At 36.7% G+C, this 24,202-nt stretch overlaps 1 protein-coding gene across 1 annotated transcript in view; it reads left to right on the top strand.

Moving 5' to 3' along the window:
• Positions 1-24,202, top strand: part of fbln2 (fibulin 2) — a 78,759-nt gene that overhangs the window by 4,212 nt on the left and 50,345 nt on the right. Inside the window, exon 2 of the mRNA XM_041225492.1 lies at positions 5,054-6,622. Coding sequence (XP_041081426.1) covers positions 5,206-6,622 — 1,417 coding nt within the window. The 5' untranslated portion in view covers positions 5,054-5,205. The remainder of the gene's footprint in view (positions 1-5,053; positions 6,623-24,202) is intronic.

Genomic DNA, 24,202 nt, shown 5'->3' with positions numbered 1-24,202 from the left:
AGCGATCTAACAAAAGGACACATAAAAAAAAAACAAGAATCTGTCTCTTTCCAGGAGGAGGGCTAGGTCTGTGCTGTCACTTGTCCTGTTCACGCTAGTTACCGGGCTGGTGACAATAATCACTTGATCTTGGTACACAGCTCTTAACTGTTGCATTGTGATGGACATGTGTCTGCAATGTAGATTTCTGTGGTGTAACTTTTCTTATGTGGCACCAACTTCAAGAAATCCTAACTAGATAACCAGGAAGACATTGTGTTAGATAACTCTTCATATAGAGACAATGTTGTCTTGGATGTAGATTGAAGGTATCTGTATGATAACCATTTCATTGGGCACTAAATTCTCACTTTAGATGTATTTTTAATTGCAAGCCCCATAAGTCTTACTTCGAAGCATGCCCGGGAAAGGGGCTTTGCATTTTAAAATCAATTTTTTTCTCCATGTAAAAAAACACAAATTTGGAAACACGTTCTTGGCATGTGATTCTTTGTGATTAAACTATGCTGTTTTTTATTTAGCTCCATTCATAGACTGGCTTTTGTTTTTAAATGGCTTCTCTCTTGCTTGAAACTGTCAGAGAGCTGTTGCTAATGTATGGAAATATGAGTAGTTTCATGCACTCCTGTGGCACTGCCTTTTTTAACAGATGGTATTTTGACAGCGATTGCTTTTGGGATGAAATGTTTGCACTGTCTGACAGAGCAGATGCAGCTGCAAGGGAAAAGGTTTTGCATATCAGCTTTTAGCATTTTTGAGGCATAAAAGAGGTTTAAAAATCCTAATTAGTTTGCAGACCATTTTGCTTGAATTCTTGTCATGGCTGAATATTTGGTGTGTTGAAAACACCTTGTTCTTCCTATTCACAAGTTCATATAGTGAGTGAGTGAAAAAAGATACCAAAAGTATGACATAACTATGTTAAATCCAGGTGTCTGGTGTTGAATTCACAGATCTGTAAAGCTGCCCTGATTTAAAAAAAGGAAGCATGACGGCATGATTGTAGAACAGTGTTTGCCATTTTACCAAACTAAACAAGACACTCATTATCTAAGATGGAGGTCAATTTCTCAAACCAGCAAGAAGTAGAATAACAAATGAACATGGGAGAGGCTTCAGATCACCTGCTTATGTAGTACCTCAGAAGTTGAATTGCTGATGTGGACTGTGGTGTGTCCACTGTATTTGTCAGGTCTATTGTGTATTTTTTTCTGTTGTCAGGGTTCTGCCTTGAAACTAGGTTTTGAAGCTCAATACCACCTTGTTTCAATATCAAACTGTGACTGGTTATATATGATTTGGAATACAAAGCCATTCAGTATACGTGCCATTTTTTCTAAAAGGGCATGTTCAACTTGAATTGAGTTCAACAGGCTTTAGTGTAACAGATGTAACATTGAAATACAATGTGCCAGCTAATTCTATTTTGTTGATGTGCATCACAACAGATATTATTCCTGTTGATGCCTCAGTTTATTCTGTTGTTTGGGAATTGTCAGTAGCTTCCAAGACCAACATGCACTCCCGCTTCGATGTGCCTTGCAATTATTTTAAATATGTTTCACGCTTGATTGACCTCTTGGCAACATGAGAGCTCATGAGTTGACGAGTCTGTTTCCGAGTTGGGACACTCGTGAAAATACAGGATCACCTTTATCCTGAATAAGCGTGCAGAGAGACTTATTCTCAAGAAGAAAAATGAGTGGAAATCTGCTTCTAATGAAGTCACACTTTTATCTTTAATTAACTTAGAAAATGTGTGCATGTAAGATATTAAAATATAAATAGATATAAAAAAATTACCATTACAATTCTTTCTGCTGAGTTTTCATGCCTGGTGCTGCAATGTGCAGCGAACCATTTCGAAAAAAAAGCAAATAATATAAATCAGCCCTCCTCATTTAGACGGTAATTGTGAATGATCTCAGCTGGGGAAAATAAGAAAGAAATTAATTATGAGCAATTTAATCTTCTGTACCTCTACAGCTATGGCCAACATTTTTGCATCACCCTGCAGAATGAACTAATTGTGCTTCATGGAAACCTGCTGAACAATGTTATGTTAACATACTGAATTACATATGGCTTTGTAGTTTTCCAGATACCTAACAAAAAACAAACATGCATCAATCCTAAAATTCTAGGTGATGCAGAACTTTTTGGTCATAGCTGTAGTTTTGTGTTTGAAGTGTATGCATTATTGAAAAGGGTTTTAACAACGAAACGTATTATTTATTAATGTTAAATGTTAGTGTTAAGGTATGTTGTTGGTATTTCTTGGTGAATAGTCAAAATCTGAAATTCTGTTTGCAGACATGGCAGAAATTAGCTTTATTAGTTGTTAGCGTTTATACCAGTGTAACAAGGTATTTTCCAAGAACTGTAACTAAAATGAAATTGGCTATAAATTAAATGAAATAAGTTAGTTTCTCAATGCATTTTCTCCCCATGGGACCCTTTTCATGTATTTCATGTGAGGTTGTTCTATATAGATTGGATTAATAACCTGTATTAAATAAGCATGGTCTCTATTTTAAGCAATGTACTGTACATCAATATGTTTGTTTGAATACAATGCACAAGTCACAAGATGTGAACCCTTTATCATGTCTATCAGTCTTTGCGTTTAGTTGGATAGTAGTTAGTGGTGGTGGGATGTCTTTGGTGCTTTGATGACAACATTCATTTAACCCTTTCATGCATGGCAACCTCATATGGGGACAGATAAAAAGAAAAAAAAACTCTTCTAGTCTTTACATTGGGACATAAGGAAGACACAAATGCATGAAAGATGTTTAGCTAAATGTTTAGAAAAATGAGGATGCCATTTTTCCCCACATAAAGCAATGTAAAAAAAAAAAAATGTTTAGCTATTTTCAATTTTCCTTGCATGACAGGGTTAAAACTTTATAGTACGTGGCAGGTGATATAAATAAGAAACAAGTTAAAGCAGTTTAAACAGATATGTGTAATTAAGCACACTTTTTAGATTAATTCACTGGAATGTACAAGGAAATAATGTCATACTTCAATTGAATTCCCTAATTATTATTATTTTTTAATGCTCTGTTTTTATTTAATTGCAGGTGGTTTAGCACTGTCATCAGCTTATATAAATTACTTTGTGAGGCTATTTATCTTACTAATGCATTTTATCCAATTACTGTATTTTGAGTTGTCTAAAGAACTGAACTTTTTAAATGCCCAGCCATCTGTTCCGTGTGCCAAACTGGCAAAGTTCTGAGGTATGTAATATTTTGTGAATTGTAGACGCATTAGCTGTGGTGGAGAAACTCTGAATAAACAAGGATGCCTGGGAAAGCTACTAGTCACAGAAAGCTACCTGCCCTGCTCACACATTATTCTTTTCCTCTGATCAGCATTTTTCACACCATGGCTTTGTGTAACTCATCCATTTAAAACATTCAGTGTGACATTTGGGTTGGTGCTTTGGGGATCTGCGGTCTAGCTAAAACAAATTGCACCGTTCCTGCACAGATGATGAAAGAATGGAGAAAAATAATTTACAATGTGTAGCAATAGAATCAAAGTTATTGATGATGATAGTGCTGAATAGAAGCTTGTAATTGATGTACAATGGTTCACTTTACCCAGATTCCCACTTTTAGTTCAGTTCAGAGTTTTCTGGCTGGGGGAGGGGGGGAGGGGTTGTGGCCTTTTATCCAATGAATGCTCTTGCCTAAAAGAGAACTGTATAGAAGGAATATGCAGGTGATATTCCAAATAATATTTGGACACCCAAGTAGTTTTATATAGGGTTATAGGGTTCAGGCACATTGTATTATAGATGCAGAGTTAATTACGTCTCAATTAATCCTTTATATATATATATATATATATATATATATATATTATATATTATATATATATATTATAAAATAATTTATCAGGAAAAGTCAATACAACGTTTGTATTATTGTACATTATTTGGATAAGACAGAGTAACCCAAAGGAATTAGTGGACAAATAGAATGCTAAACACTTATATAAACATGCCAACATCATTTCTACTGTACTTCTGCCACTTTTAGAACAATCTATAATGTAGAAAATCCAACAGTCTGCACCACAAGCCATCATATTTATCTGCAAAAAAAAAATAAAATAACCCAAAAAGAGTATTCAATCATAAATTGTCAAGCCAGAAGTATGCCTTAATTGGTTCCTCAGTCCTTAGTTGCTGGCGGCCCAGTAATCCAGAAGCCTCTAATCCTTAAACTTTTCTTTGGTGACAGTTCTGCTTAATCAATACAAATGGTAACCATTAGAACATAAAAATGGCAACATGATTTAGAATCAAATTATTTTAAATTATTCTGAAAGATTCCAGACTTGTGAGACAGAAGCCCACTGTTTCTATTTTCTTGAAGGGATTTATACCACTTAATGTAGTTTAAGAAAGTGTGTAGTAATAATAACAGATATATACAGGGTAAAGCAGATTGCTTGGAGTTTGCTGCCATAGAATAATACCAGTGCAGGCCAACACTGAGGCTTGTCGTAATCCCATAATAAGCATACATTTATGGTGAAATGTGAAGTGAAGCTTCCATTATAAATGTATGTAAGTATAACCAAACATTCTTAGCATTCTATAGGACAGACAGACACCATAAGAAGCCCCAGTTTTTTAGTAAGGACCCTAATAAAGTTTGTTTTTTTCAACTATTCCACAATCTTTTGCTGTGGCAAGTGGGAGCTGTAGTATGGCATACATACATTTCATAATGAAATGAGGTTGGGGTCAGTATGTAATATTAATATTTTTAGTTTTTGCAGACAGTTTCTTGATTTTACATTTTGAGTCTGAACTTAAATGGTTTCCTTTTTCAACTGCATTTAAGTAAGTTAAATGCACAATGTGTTAATGTCACAAGTACAGCCTTGTGGTTGTGGACATGGAAGGGCCTTAAGATTAAATATTCAACTGTGTAGCCAGATGCTGGCTGTGACTGAAAATTTGAGCTTCTGAATGTGCTTTACTAGAAATCTGTTGAGTGGTCTTTAACAGACTTTTCTTTCACCATTTTAGCTTTGGCGAAGTGGAGGCATTTAATGAGAGAAGCTGCAGCTACAATCTGAATCCACATTTCCTGGAAGGACAAAAGCAGCGTCTTTGCGGATTTATTAAGACTGATTGCCTTCTTGCTGTGGTTGAGAAAAAAAAAAAAACACTGCCCCACAATGGCTCCTTCTCTTAGGCTGATTACATTGATACTTTTACACTGTGCATTGTTATTTTCCATTAGCCAATGCAAAGGCCAGAAGGACTGCACAGGTGTGGAATGCCCGTTACTGGAAAACTGTATCGAGGAGGTTTTAGAAAGGGATGCATGTTGCTCCTCCTGCATGCAAACAGGATGCACTTGTGAGGGTTACCAGTATTACGACTGCCTCAACGCAGGGTTCAGGAATGGCAAAGTTCCAGAATCAAAGTCTTACTTTGTTGATTTTGGAAGCACCGAGTGCTCCTGTCCCAAAGGAGGAGGCAGGATAAGTTGCCACTTCATTCCTTGTCCTGAGATACCTCAAAACTGCATTGATCTGTCAGAGCCGGCTGATGGGTGCACGCAGTGTGAGCGCATTGGCTGTGTCAATGAAGACCAGAAGTATGAGGCTGGACACACTTTCCAGATGCATCCATGCAAGGTGTGCCACTGCCCCAATGCTGGGGGTGAGCTCATGTGCTACCCTATTCCAGACTGTGACCCGGATGAGAAAACTGCATTTCCATCCACCGCTGAAGAAAATGTTCCAGAAAAGCATTACAATGACCCTTACGCCTATGACCAAGACGCCTCCGAACTGTTGCCCAAAGAATCTCATATAAATCATGATCGACTCCTGCCACTTTTTAAGACAGGCAACCCAAGCACAGCAGAAAATGAGGATTATTATTTTACCCACACTGATACAGGGACAACTACAGAGTATGATCTTCCTGCACCAACCAGCTCAGCAGTGATTCCTGTGTCCTACCTTGAAACCCCAGCTCCTTATGAAAATCAGGGCGGGCAGGAAGCACAAGAATTGAGGGAGACAATAGCAACCCAAGAAGAAGAAGAAGAAGAAGAAGAAGAAGAAGAAGAAGAAGAAGTGGAATACAAGGAAGGCACTACAGAAAGTCCTTTAATCTATGAAACCACACAGGGTGCTCAAGAAGTTAGAAAGAGTGGAGAAAAAGTCCCAGCGACACATTATGAGCTGGAAGAAAAGTTACCCCTGGCTGAAGAGGCAGATGCAGAAGAACACGATGAAACAGTCCTGACATTAGACAAAAACATAACCGAAACTGGGTCTGATGAAAAGGAGGTCACATATTTTATTGATCAAGAACCAGAGAGAATGCATAATGTAGTAAATGAACAAATGAGCAACCACGCAGGGGAAAAGAACTTCTCTGACCATGAAAAATCAGACAGGAAGCATGAACCAGTTGTGTTTCCTGCAGTGAAATTTAGCCCGACAAGCCAGCCTCCAGTTGTCGTCAAAGCAAATGACAGACACATGTCAAACAAGCAGTCACAAACTCTATCTCATTACGAGCATGACGAGGAAGAGGGGAAGAACTCAGTTGATTCTTTGCCAGCATCGCATGAAGGTGAGGAGCATGCTTAGTTTAATATTCAGTGATAGTTATAAGTACATTTTAAAAATAAAAACTGATTTTTTTTTAGATTAGTAACACTAAACTCTGAAGAAAGGCTTATTTTCAAAACCATTGGTCGATACATTTAAAGTTTCTATAGAATTACTAAATATACCCTCATCAAGTATTTTTTTGTAGTTATGGGTGATTTATAAATTGCTTAAGCTATTCCAGTATTTATATTCCTGATCATAGATGAAATGCTTTGAAGACATTATCTACACTTATTAATACAAAATATATAAATCACGCATTTTCAAAATTCATAATTCTAAATCTCTACAAAAATATAAAAACACAAGCCTGCTGTTAAATTCTATTGGCATTTGAAACCTTGGTTTGACAAAAGTTTGTTATCCCATAAACCCTGTTTCTCCTTAAACATTTAGCAATTTTCATGGAAGAATTTTTTTTCATGCAAATCAGCCAGTACCCCTTGTTAATAGTTAGTTTCAAACATCAATTCCTGAAGGATTCAAGGACTCCACTCCCCCTCCTCTATGGGAGTCTAGACACTATATTCATATTAATTGGACTCAAACCCTAGTGACTGCATTGTGTGCTCTTCAATGAACACAAACGCACCCACATGCATGGACACTGGACTGCATGTACTAACCTATGGCAATCTTATTTTATTTTGTTGCTTGGAATTTGCCCTCAAATAAGTGCCTTCTCTCAGGAGTGCTTTAGCAAATGAATGAATGTGTCTAAAGATACAGTATAACTGTTTGGTCTAATTCATATCAGATGTTCAATGCTGGTCTTTCTGATCTTTAAACATTGCAAAGGCACACTAAATGAGCCCCTGAATGTAAATGGAACACAATGTCAGGACATAGCTCATGCATTTCATGACCCCTTGAAGTGACTACAAGAAAACTGGAAAATACTCTGCTGCACTGTGCTTGGGGGCCCATTATTGAACGACATGTAGTTTCTTTAGAGCTTTTATGCTAAAAAAAAAACCCATCCACTTATTTGGTTCACATTGTGCACTGCCTTGGTAGACCTAATGAATTATTGCCTGTGAGAAACCTGGATATAAGCTGATCATCCGATTTATGTTTCTAAATCCAAACATTCGTATAAACATGCTGCTTGAAAACTTGAATGGGACACAGTTCACAGCCACATGGAATGAATACAACACAGGGCTTTTCATGACAGCACTTTTTTTTCATCAAAAAACAAAACCATGTGGATGTTACACTATTTTGGTTCTGAATTAGTCATGGTTGTCAGCAGTTGCATAGTGGATGAGAATATTCCAGCTTTGTGTATAATGATAGTTTTACATTTTTAGAAATTATTATTACAGCCTCTGTACTCCTTCTTTTCAGTATAAAACATACTATTCATTAACTGGATAGTTTCTAGCCCAGTAACACTGCTCCAAGCCATAAACAGAACAACCCTAGGCCATAATGGTGCAATCCCTGTATGGATTAAATTATTATTATGTTTTTATTATTATTATTACTACTTATCTCCCTAAACATTTGACTCCATCAGTGTTGCCTGAAGGGTCACTTTACATTTTCCGTTAGGTCCTATTTTGTTTTCTTACAGAAGGCAGGCATTAGCGTAAAACAAAATGTAGCTGCTATGTCCTGCTACCAGTAAGATAAGGTTAAGAATTCCATTTATTTATAATATGCTGTCTGGCTGCTGTCCAAAATAAACCCTGCACATAAGCTTAAAGCATGTAGTTCCCTTGACAGGTAGCCCTGCCCTTTCCTTTTCTTCTGAGAACCCAAACTATTGTATTTCTTGTTTTTGATTTTCTTAAAACATTGACAGGCTTGTTTCCATCGGTACCATGAAACCAGTGTCTCATCTCGTTCCAATATCCATCTGCAGTCTACAAGTCGAAGGTCAAAGATTGCTTTAATATATCGAATTTCATATAATTGCCATTTCTAAATTAATTAACCTACCTCCAGTATTTTCCCGGTAGCATAATTAATTCACAGCCCTCTGTACTGCTTACTTTTTTTTCTGTTGTCCATGGTTTCAAAACCACCACTAAAACCATTTATTTGCATTGGGTGCTTGTTGCTTCAGAATCCGCTGAAACGGACAAAGGTGGATAAAATTGACATTTCTAAATCTAACATGAAATACTTTACTACTATTATGGATTCCAGTATCATTTTGGAATTTCTTTGATTACATGATGTTAAATGAAAGATCAAATTATCTTCATAATTTTTTAAAAATTATGTCTCAATCTTAGGATTCTAGGTGATGCTAAACTTTTGGCCACACCTGTAATCCGAGTGGCTGAAGGAAATACACGTTCAGCAAATAACATTGTTGTGAAAACCACGCTTAGTACAGCCAAAATAAATCAGGTGAAACCAATTGGAAAACATTTAGTGAATGAGGCCCTTAGCGGCACTGCAATACTTTGAACGTCATCTTGAAGCAGCAGCTCTTGGTTGAAGTGGGTCGAAGTTTTTCCTTTGCAGAAAATCAGTACTGGTGCACAGCTCTGTAAGCCCCCAATCAGCATGCACAATTCAGTTATATACTGAACTGCAGATGGGAGATGTTTCTTAATCTCTACACCTTAGTAAATGAAAATCATATGATGTAGACAAAAAGGTAATAGTTAGAAGAGGAGTGTTTCGACTTTGACTATGCCCTGTTTGTGATATACTGTCTTCCACTCTCAGCTTTGATGACCCTGACTAACACGAGGCATCTTTAAATGTGAAGACTGTAACATCATACTTTGTGTGGTGTTTGACCTTCACAAAGGGTTTCCTAATTCTGTTTGGTTGAGCTAATGCATATAAACTAGTCCCACTTTCTCTCCAATGGCAATACACTTATTAGCTTTTGCTGAAAACCTGAACAAGTTTGATGCTATTTTTTCTGTCTATTATGAGTTCATTCAATGCATGTTGGTTTTATCTGAGATGCTATCAGACTGAAAGAGCAGGTTATTTTGGGCAACATTAGTATTTAAAGTAATAATTTTTTATACTGCTTTTTGTACCCTAGGAAAACATTCCATATAGGTTTTAAAAGCTGGTCTTTTATGTGAATGTCTTGATTTGCTGTATAGTATACATCGTTAACATAACAGTCACATAGCAGGGGAAGATAGAAAACAATGTGACATGTTTTAGTAACTAAAATATCAACAATTAAAAGAGCAATTATTTAATACAGCCTTCAGACTTTCCACTTTTGTTAAATGATGTAACTAATTAAGACAATTAATCATTTTAGGTATCATATGAGTCTACTGGATATTCAGAACAGAAAATAATATGCTGTAATGCATTTCATTTAGCCTCCAAACAAGGAAAAAAGATTGTTGGCCACGCTTTTGTTGTTATGATTTGTAGTGTCATTAAGTCAGTCAATGCAATCTAGCACTGCTTTGTAAGGCTGTTTTGGGGAGTCCAGCATTTTGCTGGCTATTGAAGTGTATACAGAGACAGTAATACCATTGTAGATACTGGTAAAACGTGGGAGCCAATTTAATATACCCTTGTTATTTGCAATGACCTGTCGTATCTGTTTGTAGAGCGCATATAAGATATATTTGTGGAAATATACAGTGCTGTAGCCTGTAAGTGCTAGATGAAGAGGGATGGTGGTGGGGGGTAATTGAGAGAGGGGCTGAAGGAATGCCATGTTATCATTTGGTTAAACTGGGTTACAACAGAGTAGCTTTATGGTGAAACAGACAAACAGATTTATGTGCAAAGTGACCCTTCATAACTTTCCGAGTTAGCACGCCACTAAAAGATCAGTTCAGGTACGAGGTGTGTATGTACATTCAGCAGCTTGAGCTGGTGTGTCAAACCCCATAAAAACCTTGTCAATTCATTTCATACACTTGTCTTCCCATGCAAATGTGTTAGCCACGGAAGGTGGACAAGGCACAGTCTGTTAGGTGCACCACATGGTAAATTATATTGTAACAGCATGTCCAATTGCATAACTGCGTCCCTAATGCGTTTCTTCCCAAGCAGTGTCTAATACTCTGAGCGTTTGCTGTGATTTATTGTAACACTGTTCTTGTTATCACTCCCCTCTATTGTGGTAACAGACTGTATATAAGGAACAGTGATATAGATCAAGCAGTTAAAAAGCAGAAAGTCTACAAGTTGTTCATCTCATTGCAAGCTAATCTTCCCAGTTAATGCCAGAACAGGAGAGGCCATACTGAACAAGCCATTAGTTTGTTCTTCAATATATTAATACTATAATCTGTACTCTATTTAGATTGGCATTCATTAACTAAAGAAAACTGCTATAACATGTATTAAATTATGCATATTTTATAACTATTGTGGAACTGCATTTTAGGAAAATATAAATTCAAGCAATAACCAAGCATGCTTCTTAGATGTGTATGAATAGAGGATCAGGACAGAGTTCTGTAAAAGGTGAAGTAGTGTGGTTATGCATTCTTTACAGTGTGAGAGACTATACTAACCCCTTCTCTATCTGCATATTACTATTTCCATTTTCACAAAGTTTATCTGAAACAACTGATTACATATGCATTATCAATGTCTGGCAAAGACCTTGACTGTTTCAATGAATGTCATTAATGTCTTACTTGTTTATCTTTTAGGGCTAGTTCTTGGGAATCTAAACTTAATGGACAGTGATGTTCATGTTCCACTTCTGGCTTGCATTTACTCACAAACAGCTTCAAAATCAGCTGGCAGTGTAAAAGACTGGAATAGGGCAATCCTGACCTTGCCAATATTTTTTGGATCATCTGCTGCATTCCTTTTGTCGACTCGTAACAGAACCAATTCAATTAACCGTTTTCCTGGGAATAAGAATTTGGGGAATGATACATTGAACACAGATTAATTGAATGAACAATTATATCCAGCTTAAATGTTTTAGCGGCTGTTGGTGTAATTGTCGTTGATTTGTGCCCCAGTTAAGGTGTTGATTAGTCATTGGAGTAATTGCCAAGTTTTAGAATGCATTGTTTAATCAACACTAGCAGTGCAACTTGGTTATCTTCAGAACATTGTTGAATAAGAGTCATTGCATCGCAAGTAGTGGATCTCATTGGGTCAGAAATCTAAGATCATTTAATATTACTTTTCACATAGTCGGGGTTCTCCTGGGAGAAACTGAGGAAGGAAGGAAGGTAGTTTATGAAGAGTCTCTAAGTTGTAGACAGTGTTGACACAGAATGATACCTTTAGTCTGCATTCCTCAGCTCGGCGCAGTGTGAGAGAATGTCATACCAACGTTTCTTTGGTGAAATTATATCACTGATGGCCATAACTATGCATGCCTTTTGCTTTAAATAACAGCTATTTCCGATTTATATTTTATTTTAGGAAATCAATGCATATCAATAGAATTATAATTATTATTTTTTTTAAATTTGGAATATTAAAGAAATAAGACAAAAATATTTAAGAATTAAATTACTGAGTATGGTGTTAGGATGGTATTTAACATTATGAATACTGCCAATGATTTCTGCTGCCTGATGTAATAGGTGAGGTATTGTTATCTTTGCAGTGGTAATGACTTCTTAATTACGTGCCAGGGGAACTTTAATGGCTTCATAGGGAGTAAAACATTGATTTTACGTTTCACCTGAAGGACGACATCTCCAAAAACGCATAAGGTGTGAAAGGTGAAGCATGTCCAGTTATTAATTTTGGGCCAGGAGGCACTGGGCTCCCTACTGATCCCATGATAAATGAGCTATTTTCTTTTTTTATCATAATAAATGGCTGCCCTTTTTGCGCTAGAATTGCAGCGAGCAGGGTAACTATAGCAGAGACAGAAAGTTGAAATGTATTACTGCCAGTGAGTTGCTGTTTAGTACAACTATCATTTGAACTAATACATGACTTGCAAATAAGAAGGTTTAGATGAAAAAAAACAATGAATAAATGAGTAGGCAGGGACCAGTGTCCTCCACAAATTCATATATGGTGTATCTTTATTGCAACACATTTAACGCTTTCAGTCCTGAATTACTTTTGTCGAGCTGAAGAATAAACCCCTTTATTGAGTATACATGAGAACAGGACCGTTTATTCTGTATGTATATTTTATACACGACCGCGGACTCTGCCTAATGTGATTTCAGACATACCCATATGTTAATATACAGCACTGAGATAACTGGACTGAAAATGTTACTAAAAATATACTGTCATCTCATAGTTGTGGACCCCAAGCTGTTGCTGTGAGGTAGTTCGTGCCATGGTGCTGCTTGAGTAATGTTCTCACTGTAATTCCTTCTGTACAGTAAGGTTTGTACAATCCCAGTGGAGTTAAGTAATTGTGATGGATGCACAAGCATTTGGTTACATTGGTTTCCAGCAGTTTGTCTGGAATCTACATTCTCCTTGATAGGATGACATCATGACAGACTATTAAAGATGTACAAAAAATAATCATGAAAGAGCAATTAAATCGGATCCCTTATTTTCTTTTTTTTATCCTTCAACATGCAGTCATTGTTGGACTGTATACAGAGTAGCAGACAGGCAGTGAAGCTGATTAATCAGAGGGGAGTGTGCGTATAGCCTTTAGGGAGAAAGTGTATGCTTTGGCGGACTGTTTTCCATATATAACACAGCTCCGTATTAGTGTTCAGACTTATCTCAGAAAACAGAGCGCTACACATAAAAACACTGTCCCTTCCTAGTTTTGTTTTGACACCAGGGGAAGTAGATGCTGCTATACATTTATCACCTCTAGGTGTGAGTGAGTTATTCAAACAAGCGCGTTTGAACTGATCTAAGCTTCTACTGATCACAGGTTATTGTGTTTATAGAGGGCAAGGCAAGCGACAGCCTTGTTAGAAAAAATATTTTTGTAATCTTTCACCAACTCCATTAACAATGATTGGGTGCTGCTCAGTGATTTTCCTCCTGTTTGGATAGATAATTGTATTTATACTGCATTCAGGATTACAATCTCATTTAAAACAGTTAAAAAACAATGCACTTTCAGTGCATTCCTGTGGCAATTATTATCTTTGCTAAAAGAAATTGCACTCTAATTACAGACTTCAGAAATGTACTGTACGCCAAAGTTTATTGCCGGCATAAGCAATTTCAATTGAAAACCGCTATCATCAATTGTTGCTGTAATAGCAAAAGAATGTCTTTGTACTGAATGCATTGAAAGTGCTTTTTTTCAAATATTTTAAATGAGATTTTAATCCTTGCCAGTATTTAGTACTTTATCCCATTAAAAAGAATGACTGCAAAGTTTTCGCACCAGCGTTTCAGTGACTGGGAACCCATATTGGTGCTGTTTCCGAATAAGACGGTATCAGTTACATTTTAAAATGAGTTAATATCAAGGCACATACTTTAGAAGCTTAAATGTTAGCCTGGTGTTTTTCTTTTCTGCACTTTCTACTCGAAATCCATAATCATAACTGTAGACCATTCCGAATGTCATTGCAATCTGTGTTTTTACTTACTCTGAAACAATGTACTGTGCACTGTCTGGATGGTGGAGATGTCTGTACTGACAATCAAGCCCTGTGCTTCAGTCTATAGGACCATCTGAGGGAATATTAACCTAGGAATGAGCTATGTCCCATACATCTCACGTAATTCATAAAGTTAGACAAAAGTTTTGCTACACTTTTTGCAAAGATAAAGGGCATACATCCAAAATATCCATATATTTGATGTAAAGCTGGCATTTAGAAACCATTCTCAAATGAAATTGTTATGTTTGATCTCATAACTGGCATTACGACAGAATCAGATAATTTTGTTTTAAGAGAGTCGGTTGGCAAGCCAACATTTAACTAATGCGTAATGCCAAAAAACTGAAAAACATATGACTTATATGTTCATAACAGTCAGTGTTGGGGAAGTTACAGTTACTTGAGCAAAAATGTATCTAGTTACTGTTATAAATAGTTACTTCTCAATCACAGTTATCTGTCTGAAAAAGAAACCATTACAGTTACAAGTTACTGAAAAATGTAATCAGATTACAATAATGCAAAATGCATTGCACCCAAACACCTATAATAGTACATGGATACTGCATATAATTTAGCCGTGGTGGTGCTAAATTAAACTTGACCCTAGGATTGTCAGCAGATTCAGTATTGTTTCTTTTGCCATTTTCAAATATTTCAAATGTGTACTCAAAGTGACGCGTATACTTTGTGTCGACTTGATTCAGTGAATTCTTAATTAAGAAGCTGGAAAATCAAGCTTTATTTCTGTTCTAAAGGCCAGTGACAGGATTAGCTGAAACAATGCAGCAGATCTACTCCTGCCAGTACCCTGCAGCCCTTTCCTTTACTGGCCATGCATTCCCCATTGACTACAGTCTTATCTGCTTTGCATGGTGTTGCTAGATGTGACTATTACAATGGAGATTTCTGTGTTGTACTACGAACTATCGCATATGGAGGGTTGGGGGGGGGGGGTGTCGGGGGGATCTATAGGGGGGGGCACTGTTGAAACCCATGTGTGCACATCACAATGTTAAATATTACAGCATGTTAAAAACAAAGGAACAACTACTGTTCAATATGGTCCCCTTATATCTCAACTACAAACTGTTGTTACATCTGCTAGGTTAACCACAGAATGTATGAATACACCACAAGTAATGCCAGAACTTCTGATTTAAAGTAGTGAACGTAGAAAGTTAACAATACACAAGTCCAATATTTGTGATTGATAACGTCTTGAAACCCTTTTTGAGAGGTTAAAGCTCGACAGCTTTGTTTAAATTATCAAAACATGCATAGAAACCACCCAGCTGTCAGTTATTTGTTTTTGCACCCACTAGACCACAGCAAGGAGGTGTTTTAATTTCACATTAATACCGTCAAATGTAGGGCTATGTTCGAAGGTTCGATCGCTAGCCAGGAACTCGGGGGTAGTTTTAAACCTTCGAAGGTTCGTCAGGTGGCATTCACACACTGTAATTATTATTATTATTTTGTTTCTCTGTTAACAAAGCGTTTGACAATGTATGAATACTATAAATCACACATTAAATAAAACTGAAATGCAAAATTCATTTTTTTTGATTTGTATAATGCATATTACGTAAACAAAAGTTGCATTAAAATCCACAACCAATTCTGGCACTGCTGCCGTTTATGGAGCAGGGTATAGTATGCCAAAGCACTGGGGGGGAAGGGGGGTACCTGTAGCGGTTGTATTGCTTCAGTCAAATATGTCCTGTACAAGACAGTCTAAGAGAAGTGCTATGTTGGAATATGTTTGAAACATACAAAATATACGCTAACACTAATAATTTTAATTTCGAAAACTGAGCACCGTCCGTCCCTCCCTCCTCCAGCTTGTGTTATCGAGAGGCAAACCCTTAGTTTCTTCATTCTCCATCTCGACAGCGAAACGTTTTATAGCGTAAGCTGTATTGAAAGAAAAGTCTCGAAAACCCTCTGCTGTTTGGGATTTTTTTGTTAAGTGCCCAGAAGACCAAAACAAAAGTTGGTCGATTGTTGACGTATCGTGGAGGCATAATCAATCACTTGACAAGATATATCACAAGCAGTGAAATAAACGTGTAAATAAACAGTGTGTATTTTTTATTTTTATTTAAAATGATAAAAACATGATTACTGTTCTATCTAACATATTTTTAAACTACATGTGAATGTTTTATTCCATGTATATGGATTACCTGTAAAATAATAGGATTTTCATTCATATATGAACAAGTAGCTATGGTGACGTAACCAGTAAATTATGCAAATGAGTACCACTGAATGTTCGAACATTCCTTCGGTAATGTGTTCCGAACCTTCCAACGTCAAAATATACCCTTCCTTGCTAATCAAATTTAGGTTCAATCTAAATTTGCTTGAATCAAAAAGAAAGAAGTTGGGAATTTGCTAAATAAAAAAGGGAACAGAACTGAATTATTGTAAATATTCAACTTTTCCATCAGAAAACTTTGGTTGGTTTCTGGAAAATTCAGCTCTGTGTTGGCAGACCTGTTTTTTTTTTTACTGACCGGTTTAATTATATATATAACTCTTATCTGTAGTAGATGAGATAGGCAAATACATTTGTGCCGGTGGTTGCTTCACTGTTAGCTGGAATGTCACTTTAGATTTAGAATGCACACTATTAGGTATTTCACATCTGTAACCCCTCAGTGTGGCAGTGTAGAATCTGGCCAAGTGTCAGAGTTTGATGGATAGTCAGAGATTATTCCTGAAAGGGGCTAGTAAAACCTACTATTCATGAGGGTATAGTACTGATATTCTAAATAACTACATTCACCATTGCTTAAAATATATGACATTTGCACATATATAGTAGGTGGCTTAATGAGTCTAAACATGAACAATCATGACCGTAGAACTGAGGACAGCACCAAAACAAAAGGAAAACTGAAATTATTGAAAGAAAAGCACTGGAATTATGCACAGTACAATGGTAACCTTTGTTCCCCCATCAGAAACTGCCAGTCATTTTGTGAATAGTTTGCAGTGAAACACCTCTGACTGTTAACCCAGTAATTTCTTCTCATTGCTTGGCTTTGTGTGGTGTGGGCATTCTCAGTTGTGTTTGAAACTGGTGAATTTTAGTCGATTGTTCCATTGAACAATTTGTTAACAGACGATTTCATCATCTGGACTGAAGTTCACTGCTGATAGTACAGTATAATTTTCTTCAAAACCTTTTACTGTCAAAATCCCAGTGAATTCTTATAGAATACAGTTTAAAGTACAGCATATCACACTGTTGCTTTGATAATAAAAAAAAACCAAACACTTTTTCTTTCATGGCATAAAGAATGTTTTCTTTTAAATAATAAATCATAAATACGTCTGTTTTGGAGAATACGGTTTTGCCTGTGTCACTTACAGAGTCTGATACAACAGGCTTGTCTACTTGATGGAAATCTTTTGTTTGTAAGTTTGACAGATATTGTTCATGTGTTCGACAGAATGACTAATATCTAGTTAGCAACATGTGTATTTGATTTGTTCAGCATCATTCGTCATAACTAAAGCCTCTGTGTGTTAGCTTGCAGGGGATTGAACCTTTCCTTCGGGTTATGCTTAATTAAAAACAAAAAGAGCGTAGGCCAAAGAAAGTAATAACATATGGGATCAAACACACCACTGTTTTTACAGAGCTACTTCGAAAATAAAAAGGTATTTTCTCATCAACACTTCAAAGATTTTTTTTTTTTTTAATGTTTTGTATTATAAAAAAAAATGATCACCCCCACCATCCCTGAAATCCTTTCAAAATCCTGCCCAGGTTAGGTTCGCATAGCTCGAATGCTTAAAGCTGACAAGTAACCAGGGCCTACAACTGCCAATGTTTACCTGATATGTGTTTCATCATTAAAACCAGGCGATGTTGTATTAATACATTTGTCTAAGTTCTGGTAACCCATAAGAAAAATAAATATCTGAAATGCTTAGGAAATGCATTTGTTTTGACAGTTTATTTTTGTTATTCTTGTATTCCTTATATAACCACGTCAAGCCAACACCAAAATATACTGTATATTCCTGAGATTTATTTTAAATAACTAGAAGTGCTGTGTTTACAGCTGCAACTCCTTATACACATGTAGACCCTGTCTATAGCTGCAAGAGGGGTATTCCTCACTCGCTCCTGCTGTTTACGGTCAAGTGTACATTCCCATTATGTTCCCCCTTGGAAAAAAGAAACTACAAATTGTACTAGTAAATTACCTTGCCAGTGTAAAAGAGAATAGCACACTTTACTCAGAAAGTAAATTCATAAAATTACACCAGTATAAAAAATGCAATGAAGCAATGCAAACGGGTATTAAACTGCAGTTGAAGGACCGTACTAGAAATGGCTAGATTGGGCTGGCTCACGCTAGCTGTCAGTTTATAAACAGTGTTGCTTTATTTTGCTAAACCCAACAGAGGATCAATTAAGTGAGGGTGTGGCTTCAAATGCAAGCATATTAGATTTGGGGCCTGCAGTGTTTCAACAATGTTGTCTTGAGTTTGAACCGTGGTCTTTATGTCACACACCCCCCCCCCCCCCACCCACCCCCCCCCCCCCCCCCCCCCCTCTCCCTCCCCCTCCCTCTCTCTCTCTCTCTCTCTCTCTCTCTCTCTCTCTCTCTCTCTCTCTCTCTCTCTCTTTTACGCCAGTGAAATAACAATAGACAGTTGTTAACTCCAAAACTGTTCTGTGTATCTTTTCAGTAAGCCATTGCCAATTTAAACACATATTTAGTGCTAGTAAAAAAAAAGAAAAAGAAAAAAGTAAAGCAGGACACAGTCACTGTTTTTTCTGTGTTTTAGGAAACATCACTGTGTGCCTTCTGTGAAATCTGATGCAGTCTGTATGGCTAGATATTAGTGTGGTGTTTCTTAAACTGTCTGGTTTAGAGCTGAGTATAGATGTTAGATTTACGGCACATTTACATTAACAGATTGGAAGAGTTTAATGTGGATAATGTAATTTATCTTGGAAGCTGTGTGCTTATAGCAAAACGACTGTACTGTATATCCCAGCATACTGTATATCACCATTGTCTGTAATATGATAGTACCATCTGAAAAAAAAACAGCAACATTCTGTTCTGTGTCTAATCTACAGTAAGATTGGTGTCTCACATTCAGGGACCCAGTCTTTCAAGTTCCGTGTCTAGTGGAAATGTCAGTGGTACCTTTTGGTAAGCTATTGTTCAATGTATTAAAACCTAGATTGTTCTGTGAGAGAGGTATGGGCTTGTCCATCAAGAGAGATAGGGTTGTCAAACTCCCATTCTATAAACTGGAAACTGATTGCTGTAGTGTTTAAAGAAATTTGTTATGAGGAAGTATCATCTGAGATCATCTGCACCAGAGAGAAAATACTGTAAAGGCACTTCCTTTTGGGACCAATAGTTCCCATGTAATGATACCGTTTTGGAAAAGAGAAATTTTGCTGTGTCCTTAAACTGTGTTGGAGTGCTTTTCCTTGGGTTTCTGTTCATGACTTGTAGCTTTAGTATTTCACTGTCAGTGTGTAATACATGTAAATGCTCAATCTTCAAACTGCAAGGAAAAACAATACCTCAGAAAAAGAGCTTCACTCGGAAACTTCCTTCATGCCTGACAGTGCGCTCTGACAAGGTTACACGACATCAGCAGTTTATTTATTTCTTCTTTTCGTGCTTTGAATTTAGATGGATTTCAGTGGAAGAACGCCAACGTAGGTAATAAAAATACAAAATGAAATATGCAAAAAAAAAAGAAAAGATAAATAACCATTATTCACATTTTACTGGCATTCCCCGCTAAAATGTCAATAGGCCGGTCGTGTGAAGTAGGAAACCACTGACTGCAAATTAGAATTTAAAGGTTGTCATGGCTTACCGTCGAGCCCTTGTAAATGTTTCAGCAGGACGTTGAGCTGAGGGTAGTTTCTCGACATGTAAATCAGATGCAGTATTATATCGGTTCAGCAATGAACACTACTGGATCATTTTGATTTAATGCAAAACCTAGGAATATTTTACTATCATCATTTGAAGAATCTGTAAAATTCAGTTACAGTTTCACACAGAGACATAATTATTATTATTATATATATTTTTGTACCTTTTTTTAAATAATAGTAATTTTAAAATACAAAGTTTTGTTGTCAAAAACAACACACTTTTCATTTGGGTAACACATTCCTTTCTAATAATGACCCTTAAGCTTCAGCACATTCCTGGTGGTCTAATGCATCTTTTCAGTGAGGCTGTGCTTTAGTGCTCAAAGCGTCAACTACAGTACAGTGGACTGGACGTTTGATTTATTGCACTTAAGGCTAGATTGTCATTATAATGATCATAAACAAACTGCTAAACTGACCTGAAATATGTAACTTAGTTGCACGGTTCTAGTTTTGTTAAATTAACAGCTGTGTTGTCTCCTTCAAAAAGTAGGAGCTCATTAAAGGCTGGATTTATGGCTTTGAAAATGTAGCCAGTAAGAAGCCTTGTGTGATGTTTTTGTTTGACAGTTTCTAAAGATTTTATTGACAAAAATGCATAGTATATTAAATTGGAAGCACTTAACCCATAAATTGTTTGATAGGATTATGTTTACTTGATTTACATTTTTATAAGCCATTATTAATACAAGTACTAAACACATATGATGCTCCGCAGAACACCGCAGATATCTACTGAAAATGTCTTGGGTTTTTTTGCATGTTTTCCCTCAGTTTTGGACTGCCTCTACATAAGGCTAATATTGGTCCAGCACTTAAAATGTCTGTACAGTTATTGTTATAGACTTCTGGCAGGATCACCTGTGTTTCCATTGATGCAGTACAGTGATTTTGTTTTATCTACAGACATTGCATTACCTAGTTTTTGGTCATTCCACAGTTATGGGACAAGCTGAGCTCAGACAAATAAAATATTGTCTCTGTAGTATAGAAATGACCTAATATGTCATGCAATGTAATGTTTGCAACACCAAAGAAGCAATCCTGGAAGGTAAATCTGTTTTAAAACATGTATTTGCTTTATATGAATGTAATAACCACTAGTAGGGGACAGAAAAAAACCTGTGCATTTTTACCCACAATTTGTTTGTTGCATATAACCACCATGCAGTTGCCTCAGTGATTTGTAGAGACAACCTTAATAACAAATCACCCTCTCTTATAAAATACAGAAGAGTTTCCTTTGCACTGAGCCACTTTGGCTCTGCAGTAATCATGCAGCTGTCCAGATGGCCTGCGTGATTAATGATCTCTTGGAGGAGAGTTGGGACTGCCATCTTCAGTGTGGACTGTTCATAGATAAATCTGTCGTCTTCAGGTGTTACTTCAGATAATCGGCCTCTTAGGATGCATTAGGACTTTAATTATCTGCCCTGCCTCTAGCCAGGAAGTGATTCACCACTTGGGTCATTGTGTTGCTTCAAAAGACTGATATTTATTGGTACCATCAACAAATTTACTCAGAGGCAGTAAACTTATATTTAGGAACGTAAGACAACTTCTCATAGAAAGTGTTGATTGAACATAAGTGTACATCTGTGCAGTTGACCCTGTGCACTGGAGAGTCATGATAACTCACTAAATGTAATCTGTAAATGTGGAATGTTCCTGAAGTCCATGATATTATGTTGTACAGTATGGGGGGCTCCTCTCTGTATAGGGATGCGTTTCAGAAATGCAACTGTCTGTTTTAGTCTTCCTATAAACCTGTTTATAGAAGGTTCTCAGTATTCCTTTCTTTCCTGGACCAATGTAATTCACCCGCATTTAATGAATCACAATGTGTCCAATACACCTCGTGTTTACTTTTCTTACAGTGGTTTATGAACAGTGAGACTGATCAGCAGGTTTCCTCCTATCAACATATTTTATTCAACTTTTTTTGATGTACTATGTGTCATTTTGTAGGTAGGCTCTGCATAACTCAATTTTGATAAGATAATTCATTGAAACACTTCAAGTTAAAGTGTGCAAACAAAGCAGAGACATGCAGAAGCTTCCTTCAGTTACAAATATAGAGAGCCAATGTATTGCTTTTATGTATATGCGTTTAGAAAGTTAAGGACTGTTTTATCAGGTAATTGCACTGTATTGTTCTTATACCTTGCCTATTTCATGTACCAGCATTGCTTTAACATTGCTTTAATATACTTATTTGCATGTGCTTTACCACAGCTTCACTATGCTTTACTAAACTATCCGTGCTTGTGTAGGACATTCCAAGGTTGTATTTAATAAGTAATGTGGACATACTAAATTATAAGAGCTGGCTTTAACTGCCTATAGCATTCCTAATTTTAGACAGGGTACATGTGTTATTTCAATGTGAGGCCAACATATAGACAAGGAAAACTAAGCCTTTTCTGAAAAGAAAGCTCCTTGAGAACTTGCAAAGTAATGTTACACAAGAGGGAAGAAAGAGGCTCAGTCATTTTGAGCCATTATATTGATTGATACGGTACTCTTGCTTCTTCTCCTTTAAGTCCTCCAGGTAAGGTATTGATTCATGTGAATTGTACTCAGTGATTCTGGAGAGGAGGGCTTCGTAACTGCACCAAATAGCAATTGAAAACAGATGGCAGGTTGTACCTATGTTCATATCCCCAGTGAGTATCTGCAGTGAAATATGTATAGAAAAAGCATGTATAATGGAACACTCAGTAAACAAACTGGAGCAAAGATTACAGCTCATATCAGAGACAGAAGCATCTCTTCCTGTTTACATAAACTGTGACAGGCTGGCGAGTGGATAGAGGCCCAAAAAAAAATATACTTTTATTATAAATTAACACAAAATAAAAGTGCACAAGGACAAAATAAAAGATATTTAAACACAAATAAAGCAAAAAGCAAAACTCACAAAAATAAAGGTTTCCAGGCTGGGCAATGCCTTCACTGGATTTAGAAAATTTCAAAACCACAAACAACCACAAACAACCACAAACAACCACAAACAACCACAAACAACCACAAACAACCACAAACAACCACAAACAACCACAAACACCAACCTGCTTCCTCCCTCCCCCTCATGGGAAGCAGAGGCCTCCTTTTATGTCAGGTGGCTGGGCGGTGATTGATCATTAATTAAGTTAATCATCTAATCAACTAATCAACCCCAGCCACCTGAACATAATAAACCCAGGCAGGTTGGGGAATTTAACCCCATCCCTGCCAATTTCTAAAGGGCAGAGCTGTGCTCTGCCACACAAACATACAGGAAAATAACAGGAGACATGGCATAAACAATTCAGAAAATTAGGCCGAAGCAACAGCAGTGGTCTTTCCATACTGTGAAGCAGTTACTAGGAATCTGCTTTCCGTGTTTATTTAACAGGCAAGAGACAGCCTCCTGGTCAGTCTGTTAGGAACAAATGGCTTGTTTTCTTAATGCTGAAGACTACAGAGGAGAGGGTTTGGTGCAAACTGTATTCGAATGGCAGACACTTTCATGTACCGTCCACTCATAGTCGGCTTTACACAGCCCCACATTGTAATTATTTCTATTCATATGGAGTGGAATTGTTTAAATTGCAGAACTGTGGTATGAGGTACCATCATTTTTCCATATTTTTTTTTTTTTTTTAAATTAAAAATAATGTTATTTTCTCTATTCATGATCTAATGGTGGATATGTATAATATTTTGGACAAAGAAAATGAATGTGGGTGTGGCACTGTTGAGTTATTCTTAGTAGCTGTTCAGCCAACAGGGCTTGAAAATGACTGCTTAATATATTGTATTGCACGTGTGTAAATTTATAGAAAGTTTATTTCCCTTATGTTACCTTAGTCATCTGGTTTAGGTTTCCCGGAATTTTAAACACTCAATCATAAAATCAAAAATAAAGAAACTTGAGTTGGGGCTAAGTTGGTTTGTTTCTCTTTTTATTGAATCAGTTAAAAAAGTCATTGCCAACTATTCTAAGAATACATAATGCACAGAATGGATCCACATGATGCTGAGTGAGCGTGATAGTCACTGACATCTGTCAAAGTCAATCCATTGAGATGGATGCCAGATGCCACACTAGTAAATGACTAGCACAATGTGCTTACAATGTTAA

Source organism: Polyodon spathula, chromosome 23 (assembly GCF_017654505.1).
Source record: "Polyodon spathula isolate WHYD16114869_AA chromosome 23, ASM1765450v1, whole genome shotgun sequence".
In the NCBI taxonomy this organism is placed as follows: domain Eukaryota; kingdom Metazoa; phylum Chordata; class Actinopteri; order Acipenseriformes; family Polyodontidae; genus Polyodon; species Polyodon spathula.
This window is presented reverse-complemented; position numbering and strand designations above follow the sequence as displayed.